Source organism: Camelina sativa, chromosome 5 (assembly GCF_030686135.1).
Source record: "Camelina sativa cultivar CO46 ecotype springtype chromosome 5, ASM3068613v1".
Classification (NCBI taxonomy): Eukaryota; Viridiplantae; Streptophyta; class Magnoliopsida; order Brassicales; family Brassicaceae; genus Camelina; species Camelina sativa.
The window spans coordinates 34,789,759-34,800,510 of record NC_141884.1 but is presented as its reverse complement, the minus strand read 5'-3'; the positions used below and the strand labels follow the sequence as shown (position 1 = coordinate 34,800,510).

The 10,752-nt window shown below is 39.9% G+C and overlaps 2 protein-coding genes across 3 annotated transcripts; both read left to right on the top strand.

Annotated features, from left to right (window-relative positions):
* Nucleotides 1–1,793: 1,793 nt before the first annotated feature.
* LOC104787731 (uncharacterized) lies at nucleotides 1,794–4,294 on the top strand. 2 transcript variants are annotated; one of them, XR_015557709.1, is made up of 3 exons: nucleotides 1,831–2,107; nucleotides 2,208–3,353; nucleotides 3,473–4,294. XR_015557709.1 is itself a non-coding variant. In XM_087451065.1 (2 exons), the coding sequence occupies exons 1-2, from the start codon at nucleotides 2,048–2,050 to the stop codon at nucleotides 3,300–3,302; spliced, it is 1,155 nt and encodes a 384-aa protein (XP_087307191.1). In that variant the 5' UTR covers nucleotides 1,794–2,047; the 3' UTR covers nucleotides 3,303–3,422. The 2 variants fall into 2 exon arrangements, 1 of the variants encoding a protein (XP_087307191.1); XM_087451065.1 differs by lacking the exon at nucleotides 3,473–4,294 and having other exon boundaries at nucleotides 1,794–2,107; nucleotides 2,208–3,422.
* Nucleotides 4,295–4,538: 244 nt separating this feature from the next.
* Nucleotides 4,539–6,209, top strand: LOC104787733 (uncharacterized). Its single transcript, XM_010513349.3, has 3 exons — nucleotides 4,539–4,807; nucleotides 4,914–5,638; nucleotides 5,731–6,209. Exons 1-3 carry the CDS (start codon nucleotides 4,748–4,750, stop codon nucleotides 6,116–6,118), a joined length of 1,173 nt encoding a protein of 390 aa, XP_010511651.1. The 5' UTR covers nucleotides 4,539–4,747; the 3' UTR covers nucleotides 6,119–6,209.
* Nucleotides 6,210–10,752: the final 4,543 nt, after the last annotated feature.

Here is a 10,752-nt window from a genome sequence, read left to right as displayed (position 1 = left end):
AATCTAACAACGGTTCGTAACAAGTCACGGTTAACAAGTAAACAACACACACCCTTCGACTTTACAACACACTTACTATACTAAAAAAATTAATTAACATAAGTCTAAACTCAATTATCATTAACCGTTTCATCAAACCAACAAAGTGAGAATCTTTTTGCATGGTTACAAAAGACACAACTACCTTGTTGATCATGTATGACTCAAAAGAAACAAGAACAAAAACCTATATATGATTCTTTTGCTTCTACGTTCTTCTTAATTATTTTCTGCTCTATATATTGTTATACTAAACACAATAATATAGAGTCTTATATATATATATATATATATATATATCTCGAGTTTCGAGGTGACTAACACTAACCTTGCCGTAAAACTTAGCTTTCAAACTTCCCAGCACGATGATCAATGGTAGTCACAGCTGATGCAACTTGACCACCTCCAATCACAACCTAAGTGAGAGAGCAGAAACATCAATTAATACAAAGATAATAACATCTAAGATAACATAAAGGCTACCCGTGATAGACTCTCTGAAAACTTACTGAAAGAGGGCACGCATTAGAGTGTAAACCCCAAACCAGAAACATCTCCATTTTGGTGAATGCTTTGTCATATTCATTGAAACAAGATTCCTTTTCTTTTCTTTGCCTCTTTATAATGATATGTGAGTGAAGGATCGATGTTACAGAATTACAAACCAAATACAACCAAAAGAAAAACAAACAGAGAGAGAGAGATGTCTACAAAATGGTTAGCTAAGAAGCTTATATATTGCTATCGTCAAGGACGATTTCAAAAAGGCGGTGAGAGCAGCGAGAGGGATTCAGGGGATGGTGCCTTACGTGGCAGGAGCCAACAAGGCCGCAGAGTTGCTTGAAGGAGGGAGTGTGGATATGGAAACCACCGTGGATCCAAATGGCTCTAATATCCTAACCTTTGCCCACACCGATAAGGACTTCAAAGAGGTACACGACCAAGAAAGGGATGAGCTTGTGTTGAGACTGATGTGAAGATTGTGACCACGGAAAGGGGAGGGCGTGTTTCTCTGCACATGGTTCACGGAGACGAGTCTCATGCCCTAGCTGAGGTGGCCGGTCCAAAGCCCTAAGATATGGAGATGGAGATCGTGAAGAGGTGATGATGTGGTGAATAATAAATGTGTTAGTGTGATGTAAGATTTTAAACCCGGTATAACTATGTGTAAACGAGGTTTAATCAGCTTTAATTATCTATCTTTGTAACTTTTCTTAGTTCAATGTAACGTAAGTTTCGATTCTCAGATCTCTTGCACCTTGCTTGACACATAAGCAAATTAAACGAATTAAATATTTGAACCAGGACAAACCAAACTGAATCAAAATAGGAAAACCAAACAAAATAGGAAAACCGGACGGTTTCATTGTATAATCCAACTTAATTATGCTTTCTTCTTTTACCCCCATCCCATGTAAAATCGAATCTCATGTTAACTATAAAACTCGTTACATAATATATACATTACATATAATATCCCCTTTTTTTTTTAAAGTACATTTTTGATAAGGACATTATACTTTCTTTAAACTCATTTTTAGTACGTAATATGGTTTTCAATTGTATGTCCTACTATTTATTTTCCTTTCTTCTTAGGTAAATAAATAATTTAGTCAAAATTACTATTATAACATTTGATGATGTGTGGTTGGTTGGTGCGGGTAGAAATAGTAAATAAATGTGATAATAATTGAAGGGGTGGGGGGTAAGAAAGAAAAAAGTACTTGGTGCATACTCCATAGTAAAGAATCTTTGTGTACAAATTTGATCACAAGATATTTCTTTTTCCTTTGTCACAAGATTCTTCTAAAACATGGAAGAGAAAAGTGGAGAAACGTGAAAAATAGATTGAGACAAAGAGAGAGAGAGAGAGAGAGAAAGAGAGATGCAATAATTGTGAAACCTTCTCTTTTCTCGTGGCAAGCACTTTGGTCTTAGATCTTGACTAACTCGACAACCCTTTAGAGAAAGAAAGAAAGAAACAGAGCAAGCACGCGAGATACAACCTATGTCGTCGTCTCTGCTTCTCAGCCTCTCTTCCAAGACCTCTCTCCCCAAACTTGCTCTGGTAAATCTAATCTATTCTCTGTCTCTGATCTTGTTGTTCGTTTCTGTATCATCTCTGTCTTCTTCTTCTTCTGATGTGTCTACTTCATACTCTTCCCTAGAGATGCCACACCCTTCGGATGTTCTCCTCCTCCTCCTCCTCCTCCACCAACCCGTTATTGATGTATAGTGTCATACATTATGGAAAGTCTGTGGATGATATTGATGTAAAAACCGCTATACACTATTTTGACCCGGTCAAGGAAGATGAAGTTATTGTCCGAGACAAGGCCTTTCCCATGGAGTTGCGTAAGACGAGTCTGGTTGGAATGTCCCATGGATGGGGAGTTTTCAACGTGGAGACTGGTGATTTTAGACATAAAGCTGTTTACGTTAGCGACTACTACCATCCTTGTGGCTCCAAATCAAATCCCAAAATCATCCCTTTGCATCCCATGGGTAAACCTAATATTACCCAATTCCGCCTCATCACTAACGCTGCAATGAGTTGTTCACCTGATCAAAATAAAGAGTTTGTACTAGCTGCCAATTGTTTAGGACTTGAGATCCATTTCTTTAGCTCTGGTGGCGGCAAAACCGACAACTACTCGGGGTTAGGTTTTAGAACCGAATCCCACTATTTTGATCAATCAAAGGTCATGTATTCAAAGAGAGATAATAAGTTCTACACTCCTAGTGTTGGGGGCCACTTCTTGGGTTTCTGGGATTCTTGCTTCGAGGATTTGACTAGCTCCGAGATGCATGAGTTGCGGTTTTGCAACCTTCCTGAGGTGACCCAGTCGGAGTGGGAGCTCTTGGACTCATGTTCCCCGCCGACTGCACACCTTGTTGAGTCTCCCTCAGGACAGCGTTTCCTAATCATGTGGTACGCTCAGGACTACAAACCGGGCAAGAAGATGACATTCTTGTGTCGCGGAACAAAGCGTTTCATGGTTTTTAGAGAGGAGGAAGGTATGAACATGTGTTACACAGAGGACATTGGAGATCTCTGCATATTCCTCGGCAGAAGTGAGCCCTTCTGTCTCAAGGCAAGCTCATTCCCTGGCCTAAACCCTAACTCCATCTATTTTGCTGGCGACGGCTTTGGTGTGTACGATATCACCACTAGAAAACCTCGTTCCTTCCGTCCCAAGTCTCCCTCAGCCTTCTCCACAACACCACTCTTCCCTTACTGGATCCCTCCAATGTGTCTCTAATTTACTATATATGCATGCTCTCTGAAAAGTTATGCAAGCGTTTCTCTTCTTGTGAGTGTAGTAAGACTCTTATCACTCGAGTTAATTAAACCATGATTAATACTAACGTTATTTTCAATAGTATGATAGAATATTTCATTATGATGGTTTATTTTTACTTGTGTTTTAAGTCAAATATGATGGTTTATACATCATTCTGCTGCACTGATTAAACAAGCACAGTCGGCAACTCCATCAACCAGATGAAACGCAAATATAGGATCTGCAGGGTCTTTGTATTTGCTACTCAGAATTGCAACACATACCGGGAGAATGTGAGAAGATGAGTCACTCTGTTCTTCTTGAGCTAAGCTTCGTGATGTTCCAGGCTGTGATAATGTATCAGCAAACTGACAAGAGCTAGTATCCAAGGAGGATCCCCTCTCGTTTTCTCCATTCAAACTTATTGGTGCTCGTTTGCGGCAATACAAGCTGCTGAAACTCAGATAATTAGAGCGCAGAGAGAGCTCAAACTTCATACATTCTAGCTTCCCTACATTAATCAGGAAACTCCAGCATCCAGTAGTTGTGGATCTCTCTGTGAAAAAAAGAAGAAAAGGTCTATGAGCAAAACTCGTATGGATAAGGTCAGGTGAACTGTATTTGACAAGTAGCAGGCGCTTGTTGATAGACAAAGTTTGCTTTCTTGGGCTTGAGATCCTCCATTTTCCTGCAAACATCTGTGTTAACAAGAAGCAAATATTCATGGTTAAGATTAAGGAGAAGACACAGCATGGCCACAGTAGTGAAGTCTTTTGCTCGGTCGTGAATCTACCAGATACTAAATGTGGGAGAGAGTCATCAGAATGGAACCCAGATAAGCGTAATAAACCATGCAGTGACCATCTTGTTAGGTTCTTATGGGGTTTTCTGTGTTTGAATGTCTTCTTCTTAAGTTGAGGAAACTACCATGTACCAACTTTATTATTTCAAATAAGTGATGTAAACGCAAAGGACTGATGTTACAAGATGTATGTTCTATGTACTACTAGTGCAGTGTCGCTACCTGTTTAGAGTTGATAACAATGTTATCCGTCTCGGGTCTCGATGCTACTTAGGATTACATCGACTGAGCAACCAACAAGCCCCTCAGCCTTAGTTACACTGCCAACCAGAACGTTCAATGTAATGTAAGTACTTGGTGCATACTCCATAGTAAAGAATCTTTGTGTACAAATTTGATTACAAGATATTTCTTTTTCCTTTGTCACGAGATTCTTCTAAAACATGGAAGAGAAAAGTGGAGAAACGTGAAAAATAGATTGAGACAGACAGAGAGATGTAATAATTGAGAACCCTTCTTTTTTTCTCGTGGCAAGCACTTTGGTCTTAGATCTTGACTAACTCGACAACCCTTTAGAGAAAGAAAAAAAGAAACAGAGCAAGCATAGCACGCGATATAACCTATGTCGTCGTCTCTGCTTCTCCGTCTCTCTTCCAAGACCTTTCTCCCCAAACTTGCTTTGGTAAATCTATTCTCTGTCTCTGATCTTGTCGTTTCTATATCATCTCTGTCTTCTTCTTCTTCTTCTTCTTCTTCTTCTTATGTGTCTACTTCATACTCTTCCCCAGAGATGCCACACCCTTCGGATGTTCTCCTCCTCCACCACCACCAACCCGTACTTGATGTATTGTGTCACCTTTTGTGGTGAAACCCCAGAGTCTGGCGCAATGACAGAGCTCCGAATGTTTGACCCGGCCAAAGAAGAGTATTTTACCGTCCGTGATAAGCAACTTCCCAAAGAGTTAGTTGAGTCGAATCTGGTGGGAAGTTCCCATGGTTGGGGAGTTTTTCTTGGCCCCCGTAATGAAATACTAATTAGCGACTACTGCAATCCTTCGAGCTCTAAATCAAACCCCAAGATGATCCATCTGCCTCTTCGGCGTTATGAAGACTCTTGTCAAAGTGATTTGGTAAGTGGCGTGGCAATGTCCTCTTTTCCTGAAGAAGAAGACTTCGTTGGGGCTGTCAAGTTCATAGGACGTCGGGTGAGTATTTATACGCCGGGTCAACAGTGTAAGGGGAATCACCTCTTTTCGTCTACTGCAATATTTGATTATTTTGAACAAGCCAACTTGATGTATTCAAAGAGAGATCAAAGGTTCTACATGCCAAGTTCGGGAGGCCACCACTTATGGTCTTGGAGTGGTATAAAGTCCACCGAGCCTCAGTTCCATGACTTACGCTTTCACAACCTTCCTCAGTTTTCACTTTCCGAGTTGAAGCTTTTGAGATCTTGTTACAGAACACAACAACTTGTGGAGTCTCCCTCAGGACAACGTTTCCTAGTCAAATGGTAGGGTAGTCTTCTAGTTGTTTGTTTGCTTTTGCGGTTTCATATTTTCATATTATAAGAATATTTGCTTTCTTTTTGCCTTGGCTTGGCAGGTACGTTCAAGCCCTTGGGAAGTATATTCAAAGCCTTGCGCATAGGTCGGTAAAATTCAGTTTTGGGGGCACAAAGCAGTTCATGGTGTTTAGAGAGGAGGAAGATATGAACATGTGTTACACAGAAGATATTGGTGATCTCTGCATATTCCTCGGCAACAACGAGCCTTTTTGTGTCAAGGCCAGCTCGTTCCCGGGCCTTATCCCTAATTCCATCTATTTCTGCGGTGACAATTATGGCGAAGGCTATGGCGTTTACGATATCGCCACTAGAACCACACGTTCCTTCGATCCCAAGTCTTTTTCAGCTTTCTCTGATTTACCTAATGGCCAAGGATTCGTGATTCCTCGTTGGGTTCCTCACTGGATTCCTCCATTTCCTCTCTAGTTGTTTACGTTATTCGTTTTCAAAAGCTTAATTATGCTTCTTTTTTCTTTTTTTTTCTCCTTCTAGTTATAAATCACAATTCGCATGATCATCTCGCTAACTCTTTAATTTGCTCCCATACAAAGTTTTTAGAGATCGCCCCACTCACCATATAATCATGACTTAAACTCTTCATCTGTGTCCAAGGCTGTCACGTTTATTTTTTTGAACCAAATTTTTATTGTCAGACTGTACATCAGAAACACCTTGTGCTACAAGGATATTTGCTGGATTTGCATTGGTGGATGGATGACCTGCGATATTGCACAGCGGAAATTGGAGAATCAGAATGAGAAAGGCTGCTCCAGTGATCTTGTCTTAGACATTTTAGGGGTTTGAAGACAACCGATGATTATTCCTCTTTGAATTGCCGGAACTCAGTGAAGAACCAGATGAGCATCCACCAACTGTGGTATGTTCATTACGAGCATCCTGTGGGATAGCAGTAACAAATGTTCTAGTAATTTCAACTCTGCCATGGTGCCTAGATTGAGATTGAGCAGAACACCGAAAGATTGTACACATTGATGCTTGTGTTTAACGCTGGCCAAACTTGAGAAGAACCAGAAGTTGTACTTTTTATTTGTTTGATGTCTTAGACGAGTAGTCATGGTGTTACTAAGTAAACTCTTTGAGTTGTGTCCAAATCTTGATGGGCGTTTGCTTGCACAGAGAGTGGAGAAAAATAATATTCTCCAAGACGTGAACCTCCAGAGCCTCCCCACATGTTGAAGAAGAGTACTACCGTCGTTAATGGCATAAGATGCTTGAGATTCCAAAGCCTGCAATAGACAGAGACGATAATGTAAATGTGACCCCAAAGAATTCCAGCAATTTCAAGCAAATTTACAAGTTTTAGTGTCAGTTTCTCACTATCTTCAGAGCAACAAAGTGTGACACTGAACATATGAAAAAAAAAGGGACAGAAGAAAAACCTAACCTTTGTAACGAAGAGCGACAGGGCATTCGGTTTTGCAGATACAACATCAATGATCAACTGTTGATTTGTACTTGAAGGAGTCTTAGCCGCTTAGAAAACTTACTATTACAAAACAACCTTATCTTGTTTTTACCATCTGCTTACATATTTATAGTACTAGATTTAGGTTAATTGTTTATTTGTCTCCTAAACCACAAAATATTACTGAGCCTATTACACATAATTGAGCCTTATTGGTTACATGGACTAATGACCTTTTTGCTTGACCTTCTTCTTCTCCCTTATGTTCTTCTTCTTCTTCCTTCCTTCGTCCCTTCTACTCCAAACTTCTACTCCAAACTTCTACATCTGCTTATGATACTCTCTGCTCCTTATCACCTCAGCATCTTCTTCCTCCAATGCCTATTGTTCTTTATTGAGCAAATGATCAACTTCCAACACTCCCTCTTGATCCTTTTGCTCAATCCCCAAAATCTGACCTAAGAAATTGATTCCCTTTGTTTCTGAAACTTCTTTGGTTTGGTTCTTAGTTCCTAGTCCTATGCCTCTCAGAACATCAACATAGCTCACCTGTAGGTTCTCTTGCTCCCTCATCATCTTTATCTTTCCAATCTCATCAACCTTGATATGACTCTTTATTTCTCCGGATTTGGCCATTGGCTTGAAATCTCTTACATTCTCTTCAACCTTGACTGAAACCTGATGCTTGTTCTTGTTATGCAGGTTCTCTTCCAAGTATTGCAAGCCATCGATCCCTTCTGCAACATCTACACATCTCACAGGTAATTTATCTTTCTCCCTTATAATTTCATTCTTTACCTTAGCAATCTTGATTGAGTTTGACCCAGTTTCTGATCTGTTTCTCATCATGACTGATCCCTTGTTCTTGTCATGTGTTTCTGCGATCTAAGGCTTCTTATTCTGCATGTTGGTCTCATTGCAAGTCAAATCATCAATCTCCATTTCATGTGAGTATCGTGAGTTTGAGTTCTTCTTTTTTCTCTCCCTCTTCTCCTTCTTTTTCATACCTCGAGTCTTCCTCTTGCTTTCCTTCTGATTTTCCCTTTGGATCCGATTCCTCTCCAGATTCTTTAGCTTCTTCTTCTCTCTTTTGAAATGATTCAGTTCTCTCTCTTGCAGGTACTTTTCAGCTGAGACGTATGTCGGATCTCTATCTCCCTCATCCGGTTTGATGCTATTCAATTTACTCGACACAAGCATTTTCCTTACTTTCCTCTGATCGTTACTCTTACAGTGTTTGATATCAACCGTCTTTTGAATTCCAGCTTCATGTTTTTCTTTGTGAGAAAAGAGATTTTTGACATCACTGCAATGAGTCTCCCTTACCTCAGGTTCTCTATCCTTTTTCAGTAAGAATTTTCCCAATTCTGCTTTTGCAACATCTCCAACCTCTCCCATAACCGCTTGTAAACTTTTGCTTGTAGTCTCCATACTTGGTGAGATGTTCTTCCTCTAGTTAGTATCCTCTTCAGACTGGCTTGAGACTCTCAGCTAAGTTTTTGTCTATTAGTTCTTCTTCATCTTTCAGCATTGTGTTATGGTTCTCTGCTTTCAGGCTTATCCCCTTTGTTCCTTCAACTTTCTCTCTTTGTTTAGTGGTTGCAGGCTCTAAGCATCCAACTTCACCTTCATTCTCTTTCATCGGTTGTTCAATAGGTTGGTGGTATGTCATCCTTTGAAACCTTTGAAACCATTCGCTGTGATTGTTGCATTGCTGCATATGACTTAATTATACTACTTGGATTTCCTGGTTCATTGTGGGGCTTGTTACTCTTTTAATCACACAATGTGACAATCGCTCTTCATTTTTCTGCAGGCTCTCAGTTTCAGCATTTCCATAGACTTCACCATGACCTCCAGGTCCACTTTCTACCTTCCTCTCTGATGTCTCTCCTTGCTGTTTTTCATTTTTCAATTTTTGGAACTCAATTGAATAGCATCCATCTGTCATGGGAGCTTCAAATAACTTCTTCCCTTCTTGATTAGTGATTATGCATCCTGATTCATTGAACATAATCCTATAGCCGCTGTTCATTAGCTGAGAAACACTTAGATAGTTGTGTGCCAAGCTAGGCACAAAGAGGACATCCCTTATTGCCCTTTTCCCGTTTCAGTCATCATTGTGACTATACCCTTTCCTTTTGCTTGAATAGCATCACCAGTGCACAAGCTCACCTTTTTTTAGTGCTTTTGTTTAACTGTGGGAACCAACTTTCTTCTCTAGCCATGTGACACGTAGCTCCACTATCGATCAACCACATATTTTCATTGCTAGTGATTTGGTCATGAATTTCTGTAAACAACCCTTCCTGTTGGTCGTCTTCTTCATGATCTTGTTTGTTTATTGGTACTTGACCTTGTTGTTGAGCTTGAGCTTGCATCTGAGTTTGATTGTGCTTGAGTCTACAGTCTCTAGCATAGTGTCCTAGCCTTCCACACACAAAACAACCTCCTCTAGGTTTGAATTGCATGTTTTTTTTGTGTGGTTGTTGTCTTGTTTTTGTTGTAGAAGCATTCTTCCTCATTGTGATTGTTTTTCTTACATACGTTGCACCACTTTGACTGAGAAGATTCTGGTCTGAATGTGTCTTGTGTACGTTGAACATTCTTAAAATTTTGAAACCTTGCTGCAAACACTCCCTCAGCACTCCCACTATTCCTATCATCTAATCTTTTCTCTTGACCTTGTAAGGTATTGACCACCTCAACCACTGTTATGGTTGAAAGGTTTTTTGTCTGCTCTATAACACCCACATATGAGTCAAACCTCTCTTGCAAGGAGCACAATATCTTGGAGACAATCATGCTCTCAGGTAACACTTCTCCATGAGTTCTCATTTCATTTCCCAGCTCCACTACTTTCTTAGTGAACTCTACAATTTTCTTTCTCTCATCTTGTTTCAGGTTGTAAAAGTTGGCCCTTAGTCTCTGCAGCATTATCATTGAACCTTTTGAGTCTCCTTGAAACCTCAGCTTCAACACTTCCCATGCTTCTCTTGATGTTCCAGTCACCGACAGGTAAGTGATGAAAATTTCTTCAGTAACAGCACTAAACAGTAGTTGCAAGGCTGTTTGGTCTTTCATTTCAAGTTCCTCCCACTCCCCTAATTTCTTTCTTTCATCTTGTACAGGTGTAGCTAGCTTAGGTGATTCTAGAATTCCCTCAGTTACTATCTTCCACAACCCCTTAGACTTAAGGATTGGCTTCATCTTAATGACCCATAAGCTATAGTTGTTTCCATCACACACTGGAACCACTAGTGAGTTCTACATTTCTACTTAAAGACTGGTTTTTGATGTTACCTTTTCTTTTCTTTCTCTTTTCTTCTTTTTTGTTGTGTTCTAATGAACAAGCTTGTGCCTTTGATTTCTTTGTGCAGATCTTCAAGCTTCCAGGCCACCAAGACTATCTAGCTCTGATACCATGTTGATTTGTACTTGAAGGAGTCTTAGCCGCTTAGGAAACTTACTATTACAAAACAACCTTATCTTGTTTTTACCATCCCCTTACATATTTATAGTACTAGGTTTAGGTTAATTGTTCATTTGTCTCTAAACCACAAAATATTACTGAGCCCATTACACTCAGTTTGAGTGTTGAAAAATTAGGTAAAAGAAAGAAAAAATGATGTGG